The sequence below is a fragment of the Plodia interpunctella genome, chromosome 2 (genome assembly GCF_027563975.2).
Source record: "Plodia interpunctella isolate USDA-ARS_2022_Savannah chromosome 2, ilPloInte3.2, whole genome shotgun sequence".
In the NCBI taxonomy this organism is placed as follows: domain Eukaryota; kingdom Metazoa; phylum Arthropoda; class Insecta; order Lepidoptera; family Pyralidae; genus Plodia; species Plodia interpunctella.
The window spans coordinates 11,949,896-11,971,020 of NC_071295.1; the positions used below are offsets into that span (position 1 = coordinate 11,949,896).

Here is a 21,125-nt window from a genome sequence, read left to right on the forward strand (position 1 = left end):
CGACGTCAACATCGCTCTTATATGAAAAAAAATTGTCATATATGAGCGGGTGCACCTGATTGATTAATTATTTATTAGTTAATTGTGTTTCACATCAATATATATATATTATAATCAGCACTCGGATCACAATCATAACGTGTTTTGATATACCTTTTGACTATGTACATTATGTACTTTTATATATTATTAGAAAGAAAAAAAAACATTGTAAGAAACAATAATGGTAAGCCGATCTGGCATGATAGGGACCAACACTGTTCAAATGAGTTTCTTTCGGCATTTCTTCTCAGCAGTGGTCGTTCCGAAATGCCAGTAGTTTGTAGCTTGTGAGAAATAACTATAAATATAAAGATTGACGAGAAAAAGTGCCTGTGAAGGTCTAATTTCTGAATAAATGATTTGAATTTGAATTTGATTTGACTACTATTGTCGAAAATTCGTTAGGCTCATCACTGTATAGACGAGCCATACGAATTGTCGACAATCCTTGTTTTCGGTATCGTCTGTAGCCAAGGCTTGGCTACATACGATACTGAAACTTTGCAATCGAGCGTTAATTTGCCTCCTTGTGTGTCTTTTATCGTCTGTATAATGGGCTGTGGTTTGAAACAATTAACAGTTGAAATCTTCAGAAAGTAGGAACTGTTCGAACTGAACGAAATCTTGTCAAAGGAACTGTTTGACATGATGCCAACGGCCACAGTCCATTATCGCACCTCTCGCCACTGACGGGGGTCAGTGATACTCACACATCCTCACACCTTGGAGCCAAAAATGTCTCCTACAGTCCGCTTTAAAAGGAACTTCCTGCAGGCCTACCATCAATTTTTACAGAATGATTCCAATGCAACTCAGTTCAATTTAGGAAATTAAAATGAATATACAAAAAAATATGTCGATGGTACGAATTTGCGATGTAGTACAGTTTAGGTCGTAAGGTGGATCACGTTAAAAGATGATAGTAAGCCCCCTGATCTCCTAAAGAGCTCATTCCACTAACATTTCCAGCGATGGTTTTCGCCAGAGACATGACATGACATAACACAGCACAGAGAATAACATAAAGTTCTTAAAAATATATTCAGGATAGGCAGCGCGCTTGTGACACCACTGATGTTGCAGGCGTCCATAGGCTGCGGTGACCACTTGCCATCAGACATATCACTTGGTCACGTGTATAAAAAAATTTAGAAGTTGGGCATTTATTATTTTTTAATGACAGACAGACGCGGCGCTAAAAAAAGTCCCATTATTTTTATAATGTGAAAAGACCACGTAGGGAATATCATAATATCGGAATTTAATAGAAATAGGATGTGAATAGATTCCATATGAATTGAAATTATAATGAGACAAATCCGATGTTTCGCAACCAGCCGAGCTTACGACATAATCCTACTATCAGCCTCAAACACACACATGGGATACCCAAAACTAAGCTTACATATCTAAATCTGGAACCTATGTTGCGTTCTGTACGATTAATTTAATAATCCACGTTTATCTTTATAACCGTAATGTTGAAACTTTAAACTGGATAAATTTATAATTTATACCGCCTGTGATCGTAAGATCACAGGTTCGAATCCTACTCGTGTCACATGAGTTTATATACCAATCATACAGTAAGTAGTAGATCTTCATAGGCCACCACTTGCTTCCGGTGAAGGAAAACGTTATGATCTTGCACATCAAATCGTCATGTCAGATGCCTTTGGGTGACCTGAATAAAATTGGTGTCATTGAAGAATCTCCAACAAAAGAAGAAGAAGAATTAAAATTGTATCTGAATAATGGCAAATATTCAACTAAGGGCAGGCGGTAGTGATGTGGCGATAGTTAGTATAGATAGGCAGGTAATAGAGTAGTAGACCCAAAGGTCAAATGTTAGATAATGCTTTCAGCATTAAACCAGCCTATTGTTAATTTTATAAATTGTGCCTATATTTGTGCAGTTTACAATTAATAAATTTACTAAAAAAACAAGAAAGTAAATATAGGTATAACTCAATGATATATTGAGTCCTTGCAATCGACCGTGCATTTACGTCAATAAATTGAGAGATTTCAATATTCCCAAAATTACGAGCAATTATTTGCGTATCAATTGACTTTAATTAGACAACTTTATTACAAATTTGAATTCGCAATCCTGTCAATAACCACCGTTTAATCGTGGAGTTAATCGGTGATAACCCACCCCCGTTCGCCGCCCCTCATTCACACGGGAACGACGACTTTGAAACAAACTACCCCTACCCAAAAACACGCTAAATTAATCTCTCTTGATTTGTAATAAGATTGTATGAAAGTGCAGACTGTAAGTTGGTGTTGAAAAGTAACCAAATACAGTAAGTAGGTAATGTTTTTTATTGTTTGCACTCTCGTGGTATAATTGTAGGGAGGTACAGTTATCCACTTGTAATGTGTGGGAAACTGTTACCTCGAGGGTCACAGGTTCGATTTCCGATATTTTTTTTCATATCCCTAAACGATTCCTTTTGATATGTAGGTATGTTGATTTAGAAAAATGGACAACCAGTTACCTACGGTATATATCTATTAAACCTAAACCTGTCTTTGAAAAGTAATTTAAAGTAGGTACCTATATAGGTAATCAAATTGATATTGTAGTGAAAATAAACATTTAACTCTTAACTGGCTGTATAAATGATGGCTCGCGGTGCAGTGACTGTAATTTATTATTTCTTTTCGGAGCCGGTTAAATTAATATGCCAAGATTACTTCGGGACACTTTTTATTTGCACGAAAGACAAAGAGGAAGAAATAATTTTTAAATGTGAGCGTAAATGTTGCTATAGTAAAAAAATATATAATTTAGTGTTGGAATTTCCAACACTGACAAATAACACATCATACGCCCCTACAGTTTGATGGGTCGACGATGCAAAGGAAATTGAAAGCAACACCTAGATATGTAGTTATAGCCCAGGACTTTCCCAGGACTGAGATGTTTGGCGCAAACGGAAGAAGGCCCATACCCAGCAGTGGGTCACGGAGGGCTGCAGACCATGATGACGATGGCCTAGCAAATAAAAAAAATTAAAGTTTTAAAATACTATAAAATATTTGGATTCTGAATAAGTTCTGATGTGATGGGCATATAAGACTACACAATAAAGAAAGGGCATATGTATGTGATAGTTTGCCCTCAACCCTCAACACAATCATAAAAACATCACTTCAATTTCAAATGTCAGAGGTCTTTGCCCTTTCACACATTTGTGGATTTTAAATAAATATAAATATATACGGACAAATCACTCAGAATGAGCTAGCCCCAAAGTAAGTTCGAGACTTGTGTGTTATGGGACACTAACTCAACGATACTATATTTTATATAATATACATATCTAGATAAACATCCAAGACCCGGGCCAATCAGAAAAAGATCATTTTCCATCATGACCCGACCGGGGATCGAACCCGGGACCTCTCGGTTCATAGGCAAGCACTTTACCACTGCGCCACCGAGGTCGTCAATTTTCAAAGAATAATATTTTTCTCTTCCTCTGTCCAGTTACGTTTTCAGAGCAAAACATATACCTATAAATACGTATCTGTAGTTACATATTTTCCTATTGATTCAAATTCAAATATTTTTTCAAAAATTAAAACTTCAAATTAAACTTAATTCGTCAAATTAATAACTATTGTTTCGTTTGTTAGAAGCTTAGGTATTAGGTAGTAGGTTTATTTTTTGATATAATATGAATTTATATTCACGATAACATCACGAGTCGACAAAATCTAGATTTTATCACTATTTTCTTTTTTGAAAACTAACAGCTAATTACCAAAAAATATATGGCCAATTACAAGTTTTCACTGACAAAATATATGATATAGCTTAGCTTATACTTTAAACCTCACAAATTTACAAAAGAAAATTATCCTTAACCACAAAGTAAATTCCCTAGGGCGATTCTCAAACGCAAATAAAAATATCGGCCAACCTAACCAAATAACCAATCAAATTCCCATAACTTTATTAAAACCACTCCATGAGTATAAAAACATACAATGAGCGAACAGTTTTGCGACATTTTATACCCAACAATGGACTCATACAAAGGCGTATAGTCGGGGAGCACCTGCCAAAAAGTCCCACCGACTCTTCTCACGCCTACAAAAAAACGGGTTAATATTTTAAATCGAAAAAATGCTGACAATCGTATTTTTTTTCAATTTTCACGCACTAGCAACTTTGTTTGGTTTGTAGTGCACGTACTTGGAAGATTTTTAATAATAAAAAAATATCTTGAACTCTACGAACAAGTTGCTAGATTGTCTCTTGCAAACTATACATGAACTTCATGGCAGCTACCTTAGAAATGACGTCACGATGATGATGTTTATGGCTGATAGAGTAAATAATCTCTCAGCTATTTATCTGATTAAAATGCGAAAAAAATAGTGGAATGTTGATGTTCAATATACGTTAAGTAAATAGTTCAGGCTCAGGATTATTAGAAAGTAGGTACCGTTTCCTGATATCGACTGAACAAGCAATCCACTGGGTTTCTATTCTGCTAACATCAAAATATTGTTTCAATTGTTTTTCGATAGCCGTTCTTATTTAGTTCTGTGTTAAAAATAAAAACTCTGCAGAATCTTTCTATGGACGAAAAAAAATATAATTTTTTGTAAATAAAAAACTTGTATTCACGGTTCTTACAACGATAACAAAGCATTTTTTGGCAGCTTTTGGACGATTTTGATAAGAGAGCTTACGAAAACGGATTAGCTTGCTAACAATGGTTGGTGCATTGGATTGACTCCTTTTGAAACGAAATCTGATGGGATTAATCTTGAAACGGAGCTTTGCATAAAATGCTATGCTATGCGGCGTGAAAATTATTCGCGGATCCATACCTTTTTGAGTTTGAAAAAGTTGGCAGCTTTTTTTATAAAAAAATTTAAATATCTAGTATATAACTAAACTTTACTCCTTGCTTTCCAAAACATAGTTTACCTACACATTTACTATTTATTAATTTATTCACTTTGACTCGGTGTCACTGTAATTACACTTGTCACTGAAACAATTAGTTGTCAAGTGTGAAACCACCACACACACCCACGACCACGCGACTGGCGGGCGACAGTCGCGCGACCCACGACCAGCGTGCTGCGTGGACGCCGCTCGTCGCGTGTGTCGCAGATAGACACTAGACCCTTCAGGTTAGTAGGTCAAAAATTTATGTAGTGTTGATTTAGCGAACGTTGAAAGAACTCGTGAAGAAACTATATTTAATATCAACTGAAACACAAAAGTCTATAAATTTACAAAAATGCTAAAATGATCTTTTTAATTCATAGATGTCAATTAATATTGTGAATATTTTAACACCCTAGAGATCCAATGACTTGACAGTGTTAATTAAAATTAATTACCATAAATTTTCATTTTGAGGACCACAGACTTCATGTAAAATGGATTGACTACGAACGACGTAGTGGTTGTGATACAAAGTGTTCCTGTCTATCATCTTTTTAGGTTCCTTTGTGCATTAAAATAAGGCATAAAAAATAAGTAATAATTTTACTCGATTGTGGGAAATGAAATGCAAATCCGTTCTAAAGCCGTGTTCCGTGGATGCCTATGATGTACTGCCAAGTCTATATGTTCTTTAATCGCCTCGAAGCTAAGGTATTATTTACACGAATGATAATGATAGGTATGAATAAAAAGCATATTTAAAGCCAAGGTACTTATAATAAATAAGACGTCTTTGTCACCTCGTTGTAACGAAACAGATTGTTGCTTCCACAGAGACTAACTTGTTCTAATTTGATTGAAACTTTTATCATTTTATGTTTCAGCAAACAAATTTAATAATGTTGCACACCCAAAAATAATGTTAGGGTTTAAATGTCGCTAACAATTTTCCCAATAATGATTTTCATAAATCCCAACTATATAAAGTACACAATAGTACTTAACTCTAAATGTACTCAGTGACTTGGAAAATCCCTATATACCTAAAATTCGTCCCACGCTTCAAGTCCACCCTATATCTCGCCCTAAGGCTGTTTTCACACCGCCCGCGAATAAAATTGCGTTTCCTAATTGTCAAACAGTTTCCCACCGTACGCCTGACACGCGGCAGACTCATTCAAACACACAAACTAACACACTAGAAAAACTCCACTAAAATCTACGATATAAAGTCTAAAATAGATTGAGTGTAATTTGAACCAATTTCTTTCAATGTTAATATGGTATTTGACCCTAATACGGAATGGAAAAACTCTAATCATCATAGATATACAGACTCAATTCGCATAACCAAAGTTAAATTCAAATACAACTTCAAATGCCTACACGAATTCTGTAACACCAAAGCCATATAGTTCAAAATCAAACGATCTAACGCCAGAACTTTTTTTAAAATGAGAAGTATGGTTAGCAATGGGGTGTGTGCGCCAAGGGTGATCGGCACACGGCCGCACGCGGTTCCTCATTGCACGACGGTCGTTGCACGCGTGCGCACGTGTCGCGTAGACGTCCTTACCTTATCGTACAGAGAGTTGAGTTATCATGGAGTACCACCATCAGGGCATCCAGCAGAGTCAGGCTCAATGGGGCTACGGCTGGGGCCCGCCGGCGCCGACCGCCGCGCCTCCTGCGCCGGCGCAGAGAAACAAGAGAACGCATTCGGAAAGTGAAGACGATGCGTTTTCTGAAGAAAGCAGCAAGGATGCGCAGTGAGTGTCTCAGTGTGATACGGGCTTTATTTTGTGCGAAGTGTTGTGTTGATATTTTCAGGAGACGTTGTGCAGAGGAATAGAGATGATTTCTTTGGTTTTCATTTATGATAAGTGTTATAAATTAGTTTGTAATATGTAGTAATTGAATTAACATTTAATTACGATAATTCGTTATCTGGTAATTGTGATCACAAATTATTTTATTTTATTTTCTATGTGAATAAAACTTAACCATTTTTAAGTATAAAGTAACTTTTTAAGTACAAATCATAATACAATGACATTAAATAGACTAATCATTAAAATACATATATACTAAAAATGAAATACTCTTTTTACAGTCATTTATAAGAATCATGGTGTGTTAGAAAGAAACTTTTTTTTTTTAATCGCAATGTTTATGTATCAAGTTTTTCCTGTTAATTACGTAAAGGTCAGCATGTGTAATGGCTGCAAGTCAAAATTAATGATGCAATAAGTATTGAATCAAGACAAGAGAAGCTAACACTTTAACGTTAAAAAACAAACTTTACATTCAACGATCGTAAAGTGCGTATAAATAAATATTCATGCACTAAACAAAATTATAACATGTTACCTTTTTTTGAATTAGCATTTTATATCAATAAAAACTCATTCGAACCTCTGAAAATATTTTCTAGCATAGTTAAACCCATTTAATTATTATTCTTTTTTTGTGTATTACATAAACTATACATCTAACGTTACGATCTAAAATTACATAGGATATTAAATTACATTACAAAAAAAAAACAAAAACAAATAAATACCTAAACTTAAATATCGAACGGTAAATTCTCCCGTTTTCCTCATGGCCCTACTAACATTTTACTATACCATTCCATTACAACTTTATATCAGCCTTATAAACATATTCGCGCCGGTCCAATAAGATTCTAACAAGAGTACTTGGAACAAAAACAAATAAAAGGGTTATTTTCACTCGTAAATTCGTAGCACTCCGTAGCATTACGTAGAGGTGCTACGAAAAGCTACGCACCGTTTACGGACGCTGACTGTTATGCCATAAATTATATACACATGTTGTAATCACTAATGGAGCATAAGATGATGTAAACTTTCTATTAAACCATGCAACGGATTTTGATGCAGTTTACACTGTTATTTAGTTCATACATACGTAAATGATTCCGTGCGTAGCCGGGCTACGTCGCTACTCATATATGGAAAAAAATACCATTAAATAAAGACCAAAAAATATCAGCTCTTATTAATGAATTCAGAAATCACGAATTAAATTGTTGTAAAATTAACCCGTTACCCCCAATTACATAGCGGTGCCCTGCAAAGGGTTAAATTTTCCAAACTGCCTCGAGCGAGTAGCTTTACCATATCGACGTAGATGTAGGTTTGACATCAACAGGAGAACGCTGAGAGCGTAAATGTCCTTATTAATACAGATACAGTATCACGTCTTTATGCCTTACGGGGTAGACAAAGACAAGTTACGAAACACGAAGGCAACGACTATCTGTATGACAATCTCCAATTTACAGCCCTTGTCTATCCTTTTTGCTTACAATCCACGCGGCAGGTGAAGCACCTGGCACATACTATCAATCAATCAATAATTTATTTGTCAATCATAGATCGTATAGTGCGCTATGTTTTGCTATGTATGACATACATATATTTAGTCAGCAGATCGGCATCGGTCAACTCAATAACATAAGTATTTTTAGTGTTGCAAGGCTTCATTCAATAAAAATGTATGTACTGAATAAACTTATATGTCTAATATCCACCTAACCAATAACCAAACCTTCCAGATCTCCCGGCGGCGACTCCTGCCAGCTGCTGACGAGGAAGCGCCGCCGAGGAGTCATCGAGAAGAAGCGACGGGACCGCATCAACACCTCACTGACTGAGCTGAAGAGGCTCGTGCCAGCCGCGTGCGAGAAGCAAGGCAGTGCCAAGCTGGAGAAAGCGGAGATACTACAACTGACTGTAGATCATTTGAAGATGCTGCACGCTAAAGGTTAGTTCTTCTAGACTTGGTTTTAATTACTTGGAATTGTGCCGCATTTGAGAATGAAGGCAGCGTTAATTGGAGGAAGTACAGATACTACGTCTGACTGTGTATCATTAATGATGAACCCTTTTATTCTTCTAGTATTATTTGGTATCATGTGAATGCTTTTGAAAGGGAAGGCAGCGTTAAACTGGAGAAAGTACAGAGGTAAAGCCGAATGTGGTCGTTTGTGTAGATACCCGTTGTCTTCTCAAGTTTATTAGGTATAACTATTTTTATATGTTGTCGCTCAATAAATAATAAGAATTTAATAATAAGCAAACCAGTGCTAACTTTGACATGGCAGAGATTGAACAGTCAGTGTTACTCTCCGTTTTAAGTTTTTGTTATACCTGATAGTCGGCTAAGGACCTCTTATATATTAAATCTACACAATGCATAAAAAATAAACACTTGATCTAAACTGAGCACATCAGATTTGGCTCCTGCTTTATCGATCTGGGAACTGCCAATTTAACACCGCTATCTGGCGTTTCCGTTTCCTCCCAGTTGACAGGTTAAAAAATTAACAAATCGCAAATTTAACGGTCTCACCATCTGTTTCTAAAAGTGAGAGTGCGCGGGATTTGTTATGCTTTCCTGATTGCTGTTCTTTGATAAAGTTGCCGTTTTGTGGGTTGTTTTTTTTTTAACTTTCGTTTTTTAGATAATAACAGGAAATCACCTAACGTTTTTCGGTTGATTAAAGATTCAATGGTTCGTTATTTAGGAACACATTTCAAAATAATCGAATTAATATAACACATTTAATTTGGTATGATTCATAAAAGATTTATATTATTTATTAATATTTTTATGACCTTTTTCAACTAGTTTTTAATATTTTGGTTTTATGATTTGGGCTACAATTTTTCCCGAACTCTTCCTGAAAAGGTCAACGATTCACTTATTTTCATCGGCACGAAAAAATAAAAATATATCTAACATTACGAGCACACTCGACGAGTATCCGCCGCAATCAAAGGCGCAAAGGACCTTTCAAAAGTGACAGAGACACCCACATCCATTCAACATTATTAGTGGGCGTAGCACAAACATTTTTCCACGATTGACAATAAAATTCCTAAATATTCTCGAGAGTTTATGAAAAAACCGGCGTCCACCTGCCGCGACCCGGAAGTCTGGCGTGGGAATCGGGAAGATAGTGGCATAGCGGCCAATGTATTGGATGGACTCACATTTGTTTGTTATGCTCCTTATATTGTTTAGTGTATTTCGGTATATGATCTGTAATATGTTATAGTACTAGTTGTTTCCCGCAGCTCTGCCCGCGCCCGCGGTATCCTCTAATAGGGTAATTGCGAAGGTCAGATAATTGTAAAAAATATGTATAATCTAGATAAAATAGATTTAGGATCGTTATGATAATTCATGACTGTAACAATGCAGCTGGATCTAAATACGAAGATTTAAAGTTGGTTGAAAATTCCTTTTTCAAAAAGTATGAAATTATCAAAATAAATTTAGCCATCATAAAAAACAAAAATTTTGTAACAACTTTTATTAAGAAATCATCACTATAAACGCAATATATAATGTAGCTGTCGAACAAACATATCTTTCTTCGCGAACATTATAACACGTTGTGACGTCACTTGTTCGTGTCATTTAGTGTGGAGCGTTTGGACGAGTCCTAGAGTCCTAAAATGTGTGATTTTATTTTTGTCATATCTTTGAAAGTATTGTCATTATCACAGTATTTGTTTCACTGGGTGTTTCTAATGATATAGGAGGCTTCGAATAGTCAACAAAACAAAAATGTGGCAACTAGCCTATTGTAAGTTTATTTTAAACGAGCTTTTATTTGTTTTGTTTGTTGAATTTTTATAGTGTGTGCTAGGTATGTAAAAGGTTTTCACAAAAATCTACTACCCACTTTATTTCGAAGAATTTTACGTTACACGAACTTAATTACTTACAAACCGTGACCAACAAAGCCCTAAACACCAGTTCCTTCCGGCATTTTTCATATTTACCGGGCCGAGGTAAATGCAACGTGCGGTTTGCAATTAACCAGTTGTGGTTTACCCGCCAGATTTCATCGTGTTTAGTGCAGCCAATTATAAATTCTGTATATGGACGAGCGAACTTTGATTTCATTTTTTAAATAATTAAATTATAAGTAAGTATTTAAATTTTCTTGTTTACTAAAGAACCGACAACATTATTTAATACTAAATAAAACAAAAAAGAACACTGAACTGAGCATGTCAATAAGTATGTGTAAGATAAAACGAGAAATCTTATTTGTAATCATTTTAATTAATTTATTTATTTTTTGTATAAAGTTATCACAAGCAAACAAGGAAAAAACTATAATAAAAAATGTCCCGCAAGTGATTGCCTCAGCTAAAATGTAAAAAATATGTAACTAACAAAGATCTTGGGTCGTCAATTTACAAATATTAATAAACTTTTACGTTTGCAAATTTTATTAATATATAAATAAAGCTGTAAACACACATGAATAAAGCATAAAATTACTTACATTCTTTTAACGAGTACACAGTATCATAAAGTATTGAAAGCTTTCCGCGGGGTGGTCACAACCGCGCACGCCTTGCGGCCGGAAGCTCTTCTGTCTGAGCTTCCGCGAGCTTTCGATTCAAAGGTCACCGTCTGATAATAGGTGCACGTGTCCCGATTTTGTATATGTGTAGCTGTAGTTGTTTTGTTTTTTCGTTTGTAAAATTAATATTGTAAATTAAAACTTTTTCTTAACTGAGTATAGACTTTAAATGTGTCGTATTTTTTTAATTTTAAATAGTTGAAGATAGAAGATGAAATTAATGATATAAATTGAAAAAAAAATGATAGAACATTACGTTAATAAAATAAATTGTATTAATTAATACAATTGTAAACATCACTTAGGTACCTGTAATAAATTAATTTACTTATTTTATAAATCAGTTAAACAATGATATTTCAACATATATATCAATAACAAAATGTTACATTTAATACAAGATGCTCACGCGCGTCTTCCAAAACCACAAAAAAAATCTCCGATAGCGCACAAAGGGCACAAGATACAAATCTTTAATTTACAAAGTGCGAATCTCCCACAACCTTCACAAGTCGACCGCAAGCGGACTGGACAAACATAATCAGAAGGCGATCAAGGGATCGGTTACACGCCAGGTAATATTCGGCCACCTGGCGCCTCATAAAAACACAGGAAGCGAAGGAGATTCCCTAAAGATCCCGATGTGTGGCGTTATGATGGCGTGTAGTGTTCTCTCTTTCTTTTTTGGGTACTTCGTGTTAGTATTGATGGATGGATAAAATTGTTTTTAGCCTATCCTACTTAACAATTTATTTACTTTTTTATCTATGGTACGATAGAAATATTTAATAAAAAAAAATAAAATTTTAGTCATGGCTCGGATTAACGATATATTAGCCTATGAAGCACACAACGGCTTACTGAAAAAATATTTTATAAGTACATACTTACTTTTTTCAATTAAAAATAAGATAAAATCGACTCACAGAATAAATACTAATTACCAACCCTAAACAGTCAGCCATCATACATTTGATATCAGTAAACAATACGTATTATAGCAATCAGTAATCCTGCCTGGGGGCTGGGGTGCTTCGTGGGAACCCCAGTTGAGGGCTCGTCTCACTGACCGGCGCTACGCCCTCGCCAAGTCAACAGGGCGTCTATTCTGCTAACTTCAAACCAAAACTGCTTTTCAATAATAGCTCTTATTGATTCGCAATAAGAACTATTGAGACACGATATCGACTTGACATTGGAAGAATCTTCACCCAGCCTATGTTCTAGTGCCGATGTAAATTGAATGGCTAATGGCTTTTGATCAATTCTTTTTCATTGGCAAGTGAATAGTGCTGATAAGGGTGACAGAAGGGCTAATCTACCCTTAATCTTCGATTCTGCTCTGGAATCTAAAAAATATTGCTTAAAGTATTAGTGAAAATGAATACAAAATACCAGTGCACAGTGGACTTTGTATGTGTGACTTCTAGACATAGCCGTGCTTTTGACACTTTAAAAACTATACTATACTAGATGTTGCCCGGGACTTCGCTCCCGTGAGAATTTTGTGATAAAATATAGCCTATAGCAATCTTGGATAATGTCACGCTTACCTCTTTATAATATTAGTATAGATTATATTACACTCAGGTATCCAATAAATAATTGCTTTATATTCTCGTCTATTCTAGTCTTAATAAGATATTCCTAGAACAAACATAACATTACTGAATCATTTATAACACCACAAGATGGCAATCAATGCCTTACACACATTCACATACAAATAGCTGGACTCAGAATGTCAGTAGAATATTTTTTTTATTAAAAAACCCTTTAATCTACTTTCGCATTACCCAATCACGTGCATTGTATCCCAAGTGACAAGCGGAAGCTGGAAGGGTTCCGACACCTGCGTTAGAAAAAAACTAAAAAAGAAATAAAATAAAAAAATACTAATCATGCCAACTGCCGAGACGGAAGGAAGGGAACTAACAATTGATAAAGTTGTAGAACTCTAATGGGCGGTGGTGAAGTAAAGAAAGAAAAGGTTTGATAAAAAGAAGCGAAAACTATTGTCTAAAAAGATTAAATTCATTTTTAATCTCCTTTTAAGTTTAAAGATATCTAAACTCACATTAACGCTTTATATACCTATTGAAATTAAAACAAGAACGTCGTTGATCCACTGTCCGTGCCGTGTACCAATAATCTCTTTCAGTCCACGAATAAGAAATGTACAGTTTCTGGCAATTGCATTTCGGGTCCATAAAATCCAATATCTACAAGGTATTTGCGTTTTCCAACTTCATCGTGTTTACTAATAAGACCCTAACTAGCTTCCCTTATGCAGTTATAGACGATTGCATTCAACCCTACGTGGCCCGGTGGCCCAGTGTCATGTCCAACGAACCAAGACCTCCAAATCACTTACCGACACCTTAACCTTACATATTTCGCCAAATACTATCAAAGAGCGAGGGGTCGCCTTATCTGGCTTTCTGCCCCATCGGAAGACAGCCGGAACTGTGGGGTTCCGTTACGTTTTTTGTCCTTCACGCACTTTAATCCTGCTATAAGTCCATCTCTGTCAACTTGTTGCGCAAGGGTGCCGTATGAATTGTTTTCTTCGATTGAACCAATTTCTTTGTCTGCACGAACATATGCATCTGCGTCTGGGCTTGTTCGAACACCATTTTACAGATTTGCATCATAATATAAACGGCCTTTACCTTTTCTTTCGCTATCCTTGCCCACCTGGCGTTAGATATGCAAACTATTCAATGGAAGTACTATTTTGTGTATGTATGCGGTATTCTCACAAAAGTGGATTATTCTTATCTTCATGTTTTCGAATGATTGTGTTATCTATATTTTGTTACATAATGATAACTTAATCCCATTATATCTAAACTTAGCTTCCACAGTGGAATCATTAACAAATCACTTATCTTGTTCCAGGTTTGGACACCTTCGCGTACGACCCACAGCGGTACGCCATGGACTATCACAGCATCGGCTTCCGAGAGTGCGCGGCCGAGGTCGCCCGCTACCTCGTCAGCTGCGAAGGCTTAGACATCCAAGACCCCCTGAGACTCCGCCTCATGAGCCACCTACAATGCTTCGCTGCCCAACGAGAATTAGCTGCCAAATCAGCCAATTGGGGATACCCTCAATACCCAGCCACTCCTGTAGCGCAATCCCAACATGGCTACACAGAACTAGCTCCCCGACAAGAACCGTTACCTGTAACAACTGCTGCGCCAACAGTCGCTGCACCAACGGCTATAGCGGCACCTTTAACGGCAGCGCCAAGTTACCCCCACTACCCCGCACCTCCAGCTCCTCCTGGACCACCAGGACCCCACCCCGCGCCCCCCGCACCACATTATCCCACCCCCTATCCTCACCATCCTTCCCATCAGTATTCTCAAAACTCCTCAAAACCTTACAGGCCCTGGGGTGCCGAACTAGCGTATTAGAAAATATTGGGATCTCTCGATTCTTTTAAAAGTGAAATTGGTCAATTTATTCATTAATATTTGCATCTTTTAATTTCTGAGTTCTAAAAATCATTTTTTGAAGCAAAAGTGCGTTGTGAATTTGGTTGGCACAAAATTCGCAATATGAAACCTAGTTTGTAGCAACTACTCTCCTGTTATGAAATGTACACAGTGATATGTTTTGGCCATGCTAGTTAGCTTATCAGCCTCACAAGGCAGCGTTGATTGGGTCCGCAACACTATCGACCGTTGTGAACCCAATCACCACTCTAAGTAACAAAACCATTTGTTAAGTATAACTATCATTAATTATCTTTTAATTTTTAGATTAGATAGCATCTTGTATCTAGATGACTTGAGTACACCGTGAAAATCACGAGACTTTGTATTTGGACGAAAATGCATGACAACATATAAAGCATCTGTCAAAAGTGCTTTGTTTTAAATATTTTCATATAAGTTGCGATTGTCCAAGCATATAAATGACATATCAAAACAATTAACCAACATTCACTAATGAGAGAATCGGCTGACATAGTTATGTAGATCTCAGAGTTTAATAGAGTCAAAATTAGAAATATTTTTGGACACTGCCGTTGTATTATATTGCAAATTTATACAAATATTTAATAAGGTTGTGTGATAGCTATATAGTATATAAAATAAGTTTATTTAAAAGTCATTAGTTAAAATCGATATAGCTTTAATGTTTTCTACTTGAAATATGTATTTAAAAAATGTTTGCACAAAAAATATGTGTTTATAAATGTTGTGAAACGGAATCTTTATAAGTAAGATTACTTTAGAAAATATTAATGGCATTTTCTGATTAGAAATATAAAAGATGTCCAATTTCTATTATGTTCTATAAAACATTTCACATGGAAGTAAAATGTCATATTTCCTATTAAAGTAAATTAATATTGTTGAAAATATAAAATCAACTTCATTTAAGATACATTTTTTTCAACAAACATTAAATGTGTTTTAATACTGAAAATCTTAAAAAATATTGTATATATACATTATGTAAATATTGAACTGAAAAGAGAATTAAATTATTTTCCATAATGCATGTCTTTTAACCCCTTTGTCCCATGGTCACACCTGTTATCAAAACGCCATTAAGTAAAACGGTATGACCATTTGCTTTTCAGTCGCAGGTGTTTAATTAAAACGTCGCCATTTTGCCCCCTCAGTAAAGTGTACTACAATCTAAGCGAGATCATTATGAGTCAGCTCATTAAATTTATGAAATCTGTTTGGTAAATACCAATAATATGAAAGCAATTTTTTTCAGCATTTTCAACTACATAACTAACTTTTCTCATGGTCAACCATCAGAAGTCACACACGTAGGTCTAAGGCAGGTTCTTTCGGTCTTATTAAAAAAAAATCTTTCTTAAAAATTCAATACCTGTCAAAATGTTACAATATACCTATCTCTAAAGGAACTAAACGCTGAATAAGTGCACCACGAAATATTGATAAATAAAAAATTGAATTTTTAGCGTGTCATTTATATTCCTCTTTGCCAATAGTCCTGACCAGATGTCCCCTAAGTTCGAAGGGCTACCTATCGGAATAAATTCAATACTGTGGCCGCTTCCACGCTATGGGATATCGCCACCCCTATGTTTCCCACGACCACCCTCTCTGTCACACCTAAGGAAATAGTATATCTATCTCTCTCTTTAGTTCCGTAGGAAGAAGCAGGGTGCAAAAACGTGGTTTTTGTCTGTTCGTGTGTATGCCGTGTGTTGGTATTTGAGTTTGATTGTGTAGGAAGTGGGTGTGCACTCGCCTTTATAACGGTGAACTCGAGTTATTATAAAGAGATCATCGTATAACCTTCCGGTATTTATTAAATATTTTTTAGTGGAAAGCAATTGAGGTTTTAGTGGCAGTTGCATGCTATCCAAGATATTCCTTAACCTATTTTTAGAAGAATACAGTTGGTCGACCATTACTCGTAAACTTAAATGTGATAGTTTGACAATGGCATGATAGGAACCAACACTGTTTAAATGATTTTATTTCGGCATTTCTTCTTAGCAGTGGTTTGTGGCATTTTGAGATATTGTGTATAAGTTAAAATTTAACGTCAAAAAGTGCCTGTAAATATCTAACTTCTGAATAAATAATTCTCTTTAGATAAGAATAAATATCGTCTGTTTATTTTATGTCAATTGACGACTAGGAATAATTAGTGGTATCCCGTGGCTTTCTGCTTTTCGACTTCAAATGTCTCTGCAGCCTCTTCTGTCCAATTTCTTGATCGGGGTATGGTTATACGGTCATTGATCAATCACCAGATCTTCATTTGTTGATCTAGCACGAAATATCCAGCTTGAATATCGGCACCAAAGTGCGTGAAAATTAAGTAGTTTTCTTAGTATACATATAGTATTATAGAAATTGGACCAATATTCTTTAATTTGGGCAGCAGAAGAATTATCATATCATTTGACGATTTGGATTCCCGCAAAAGCTTTAAAATTGTGTTTCTTACATTTGAGACCTTTTATAAATCTATCTATTGAACTTGAGGTGACCAACTAACCAACATTCCTAGCATGACACATTCTTCACTGACTACATAACTACATATTCATAAGATGTTTATTCAATAAACCACAATACACAAGTCAGTTAACAGTTAAATGATCACATTCAATCACCCCAATGCCAAACGAGTGACAGCGAACCATTAAGGTGATATTATTCAGTACAAAAGCGTATATTGTTATCAATGCCATGTCTTGACTGTTGCAAATATGTACCTATCTAGCTTATAAGAACTTTGTAGGCAATATGAAACTATGTGTAAGTATATAAGAGACACAATGAAATACAAAAATAACTAATAATTCTAATAATTACTAAGTACATAGTATAAAACAAAGTCGCTTCCCGCAAACTTTAAGAACTTTAAAACTAAGCGTAAAACTTATTTTGATGCGGGTTTTTTAATCACCGACGCATAAAGAGGATTGTTATAAGTTTAACTGCTAATGTGTCTGTCTCTCTGTCTGTCTGTCTGTCTGTGTACGTGGCACCGTAGCTTATAAACGGGTGAACCGATTTGGATGCGGTATTTTTAATTTGATAGCTAATTTTTATGCGGTGGTTCTTAAATATGTTTGATCAAAATCTGTTCAGCCGTTCAAAAGTTGTAACGAAATGAATATTGAAAGTCGGGGGTTTTTTTAATTTGTCTAAAAAATAAACTAACAAGACTAACTTTGTCTAACAAGAAGCGGTGGTGGTGTAATGGTTAAGTCGCCCGCCTGTGGATCGAAAGGTCCCAGGTTCGAATCCTAATCGTGCCACATGAGTTTGTCTGACTCATGTATAGTTGTTTGTCACACCAATCTGACTCATGTATAGTAGTTTTCATCGACCACCACTCTCCTCCGATGAAGGAAAACATCGTGAGGAAACCTGCACACTGGTTGATTATTAACATGTGTATGAAATGGAGAAGGCAATGGCAAACCACTCCATTACAAATGCCAAGAAAGTTGTTGTGTGTGTATAATTCCACGTAATGACCACGACCCGCAGCCATGAGGAATACGACTATGAAGAAGAACAACTAAACTTGTTTATAGATAGTGTAATTCCTGAGGAACGATCAGGTGTATAATTTATTATGGTAGTATGGTTTTATACCCGAGTGAATCCGAGTCGGGCCTAATAATATAATAGTCCAAATGTAGTGTCGACGTCAAAACGATGGCTTTGCAAAAATAGGATGAGATGGAAAGCAAGCCATTGAAAAATATGTTAAATTATACCCGACGAATGAATAGAGCCCCAACACATGAAAAACCATAGTTATTTGAACAATTTCTTTGTTAGTTAAAACTTTTAACCATCCATTTAATCTATTGATCGCGACAAGGTCTACAAAGTGCCGATTGCGTCTCAAATAAATGACACAACACACGAAATTGCCACTATACCGGCGCTCTTGTTGTGTCGTTGTGTATTGGCGGCGAACACGGACAGATGCCAACGCGTAAGTACATTGCGTAGCTTATATGAATGTAGCTTTTAATTTGAAAAACAAGCAATGTATGCCGTATCCGCCGCAGGTTCGGCGAACCTGGTCTGCGATAGTGTGGCATATGAATCGTGCATGGGTCTTGTCATTTTAGTATTTTAATGCTAGTTTCATTTTATTTCATGTTCCTACCAACATGTATCTACTTAGAACTGCGTATTATTTTCAGAATATAATATAGGAAGGCCATTACGAATTATGGTGTAAAATATAATCTATCATACATCATATATAATCTAATACATAGATAAAGCATGTGTGCCAAAAAACTCTTTTTTTAAGTAGTGAAGTAAAAAGCAGTAATGGTTATATACCATTCAGATACGCGTGCTAATTGCAAATCCAAAAACCGGCTCTGAAAACTCCACACCCATTGACTAAATATCAATAATCTGTTGCAAACACGTGTTACAACAAAAACTATTGTGACTGGCCACAAAATATGCCTTTACTAAAATAATATTTGTAATGTAACTTGAAAAACCTGTTTCCGACAACCATTGATGGTAATGTTATAATGCGGAAATATTTTGTAAGGAGAATGTTGTAAAAAAAAATCATTGGATAATCTATAGACTTGTGACATGGCTATTCTATGCAGAAATGTTTCAAATTAGACTGTAAGTTCCAAATGGCCGACCCAAAGTAAGAAGACCAACAGGCAAGGAAGAAGGAGAACACTGATAGCTTCTTATATTATTACATTGAAACAATCTCGTGAGCGTTATTATATTCATACGAGCATATAAAGAAAGATTTATACACTTTCAAGCTAGGTACTGAGATAGATAAAAGTAAATTTTATGTTTTTTTTTTGTTTTCTATTCACCCTATTACGTGAAAATGTTGCCGATTAAGTATTATAGGAATAGCCTCAAGGGTACTTCCGGCCAGTAGGCGCACCAGTCTTGTTGTTATTGATTTGTCCAATTTACGATAACAGTATCATCCAATTTCAGAACAAAACCTACATGAGACGTTATCCGGATAAACAACTGCAGAGGAGGTAATAGAGCCCACGCCAAAATAAGCAAAATGTTTATATTGTTGAACAGACCATCACTCATGAGAGACCGCAGTCTTTTTCTTATCGAATATGTTATTGGATCGGAGACCAGTCATAGCCTAATAAATGGTTTTGTATGTTTTCCCACTTCCTACACGAAAAGTGAGGCCCAAACAAAAGATAAACTTCGTCCAACCTTTTGGAAATAAACTTATGAAATGAAAATAATTATCAACTCGTACTGCTTATATCATGATTTCAATGTCATCCAAGTTTCTATATAAAATTTCAACTCAATCGATGAGAGTGAAGGGATATTTCTTTTACATTACATAATGGCTAAGGAAATTAAATCAGAAGGTATATTAAATAAACACAAAGATAAAAGAATTATAATTCATAATATATCATACATAAAGACCATATCATATAATCATCATACAAGAAAACGAAGTTTTCTTTCCAATTAAAACGTTTTACATTTAAATAGAAAAAATATCCTCTGAAGTACAAAGCTTGGACTCTCTTCGGACACCCATTACCAGGAGTCTGGACACAATGACCGGGAGCTCTTTGTATTCTTCTATTATACAAGGATTCCATTTATCCCTAGTACCGGTTTGGTCTCTTTATACCCTATGTCTTCTTCTTTTCAGGTTTAAGCAATTATTTTGTTTCACATTTGTTAACGTTTGCTAAAAGTCTCCTGTGTGGCCGTAATGTTTAGTGGTTTTGTACATTTGTATATTTTTTACCTCTTTATAAGTTTGATATTTTCTTTTTATGATCTCTTAGACCGTTGTCTCAAACTCTGAAATAATAATCACAATTAATTTTTTCATTTACCTTACAAAGAATATAAGACCTACATTAAATTGTTAATTGACGTCCTTGGAGAAAAGGCTGCGGTAAAGTTTGTTGCGCCGTTTCTTCTTCACCTGCGCTTTGGAAGTCGGCAGTAGACTTAGTTTAAGTAATTTTTTGACGTCAAGAAGTGATTGATGTATATCATCCTAAAGTGAATAAAGAATTATGAATTAGACAATTTGAATTTGAATACTACAAACTAAATAATTTAATACGCTGTCAATACAAAATTCAATCAAGTGTTTACTCCGAGTTTACCTCCAACTTAACGATTCTCCGCGACTCCCTTTGACCTGGATTTCCCGCGAGACAAGTCAATGTGCTTTGGAGTGGACTTTTCAAATTGCCCGGACCGTTTA

The 21,125-nt window shown here is 35.5% G+C and overlaps 1 protein-coding gene across 1 annotated transcript; it reads left to right on the forward strand.

Moving 5' to 3' along the window:
- Positions 1–6,507: 6,507 nt before the first annotated feature.
- On the forward strand, positions 6,508–15,746 carry LOC128681724 (hairy/enhancer-of-split related with YRPW motif protein). Its single transcript, XM_053765854.1, has 3 exons — positions 6,508–6,735; positions 8,550–8,758; positions 14,283–15,746. The coding sequence occupies exons 1-3, from the start codon at positions 6,569–6,571 to the stop codon at positions 14,801–14,803; spliced, it is 897 nt and encodes a 298-aa protein (XP_053621829.1). The 5' UTR covers positions 6,508–6,568; the 3' UTR covers positions 14,804–15,746.
- Positions 15,747–21,125: the final 5,379 nt, after the last annotated feature.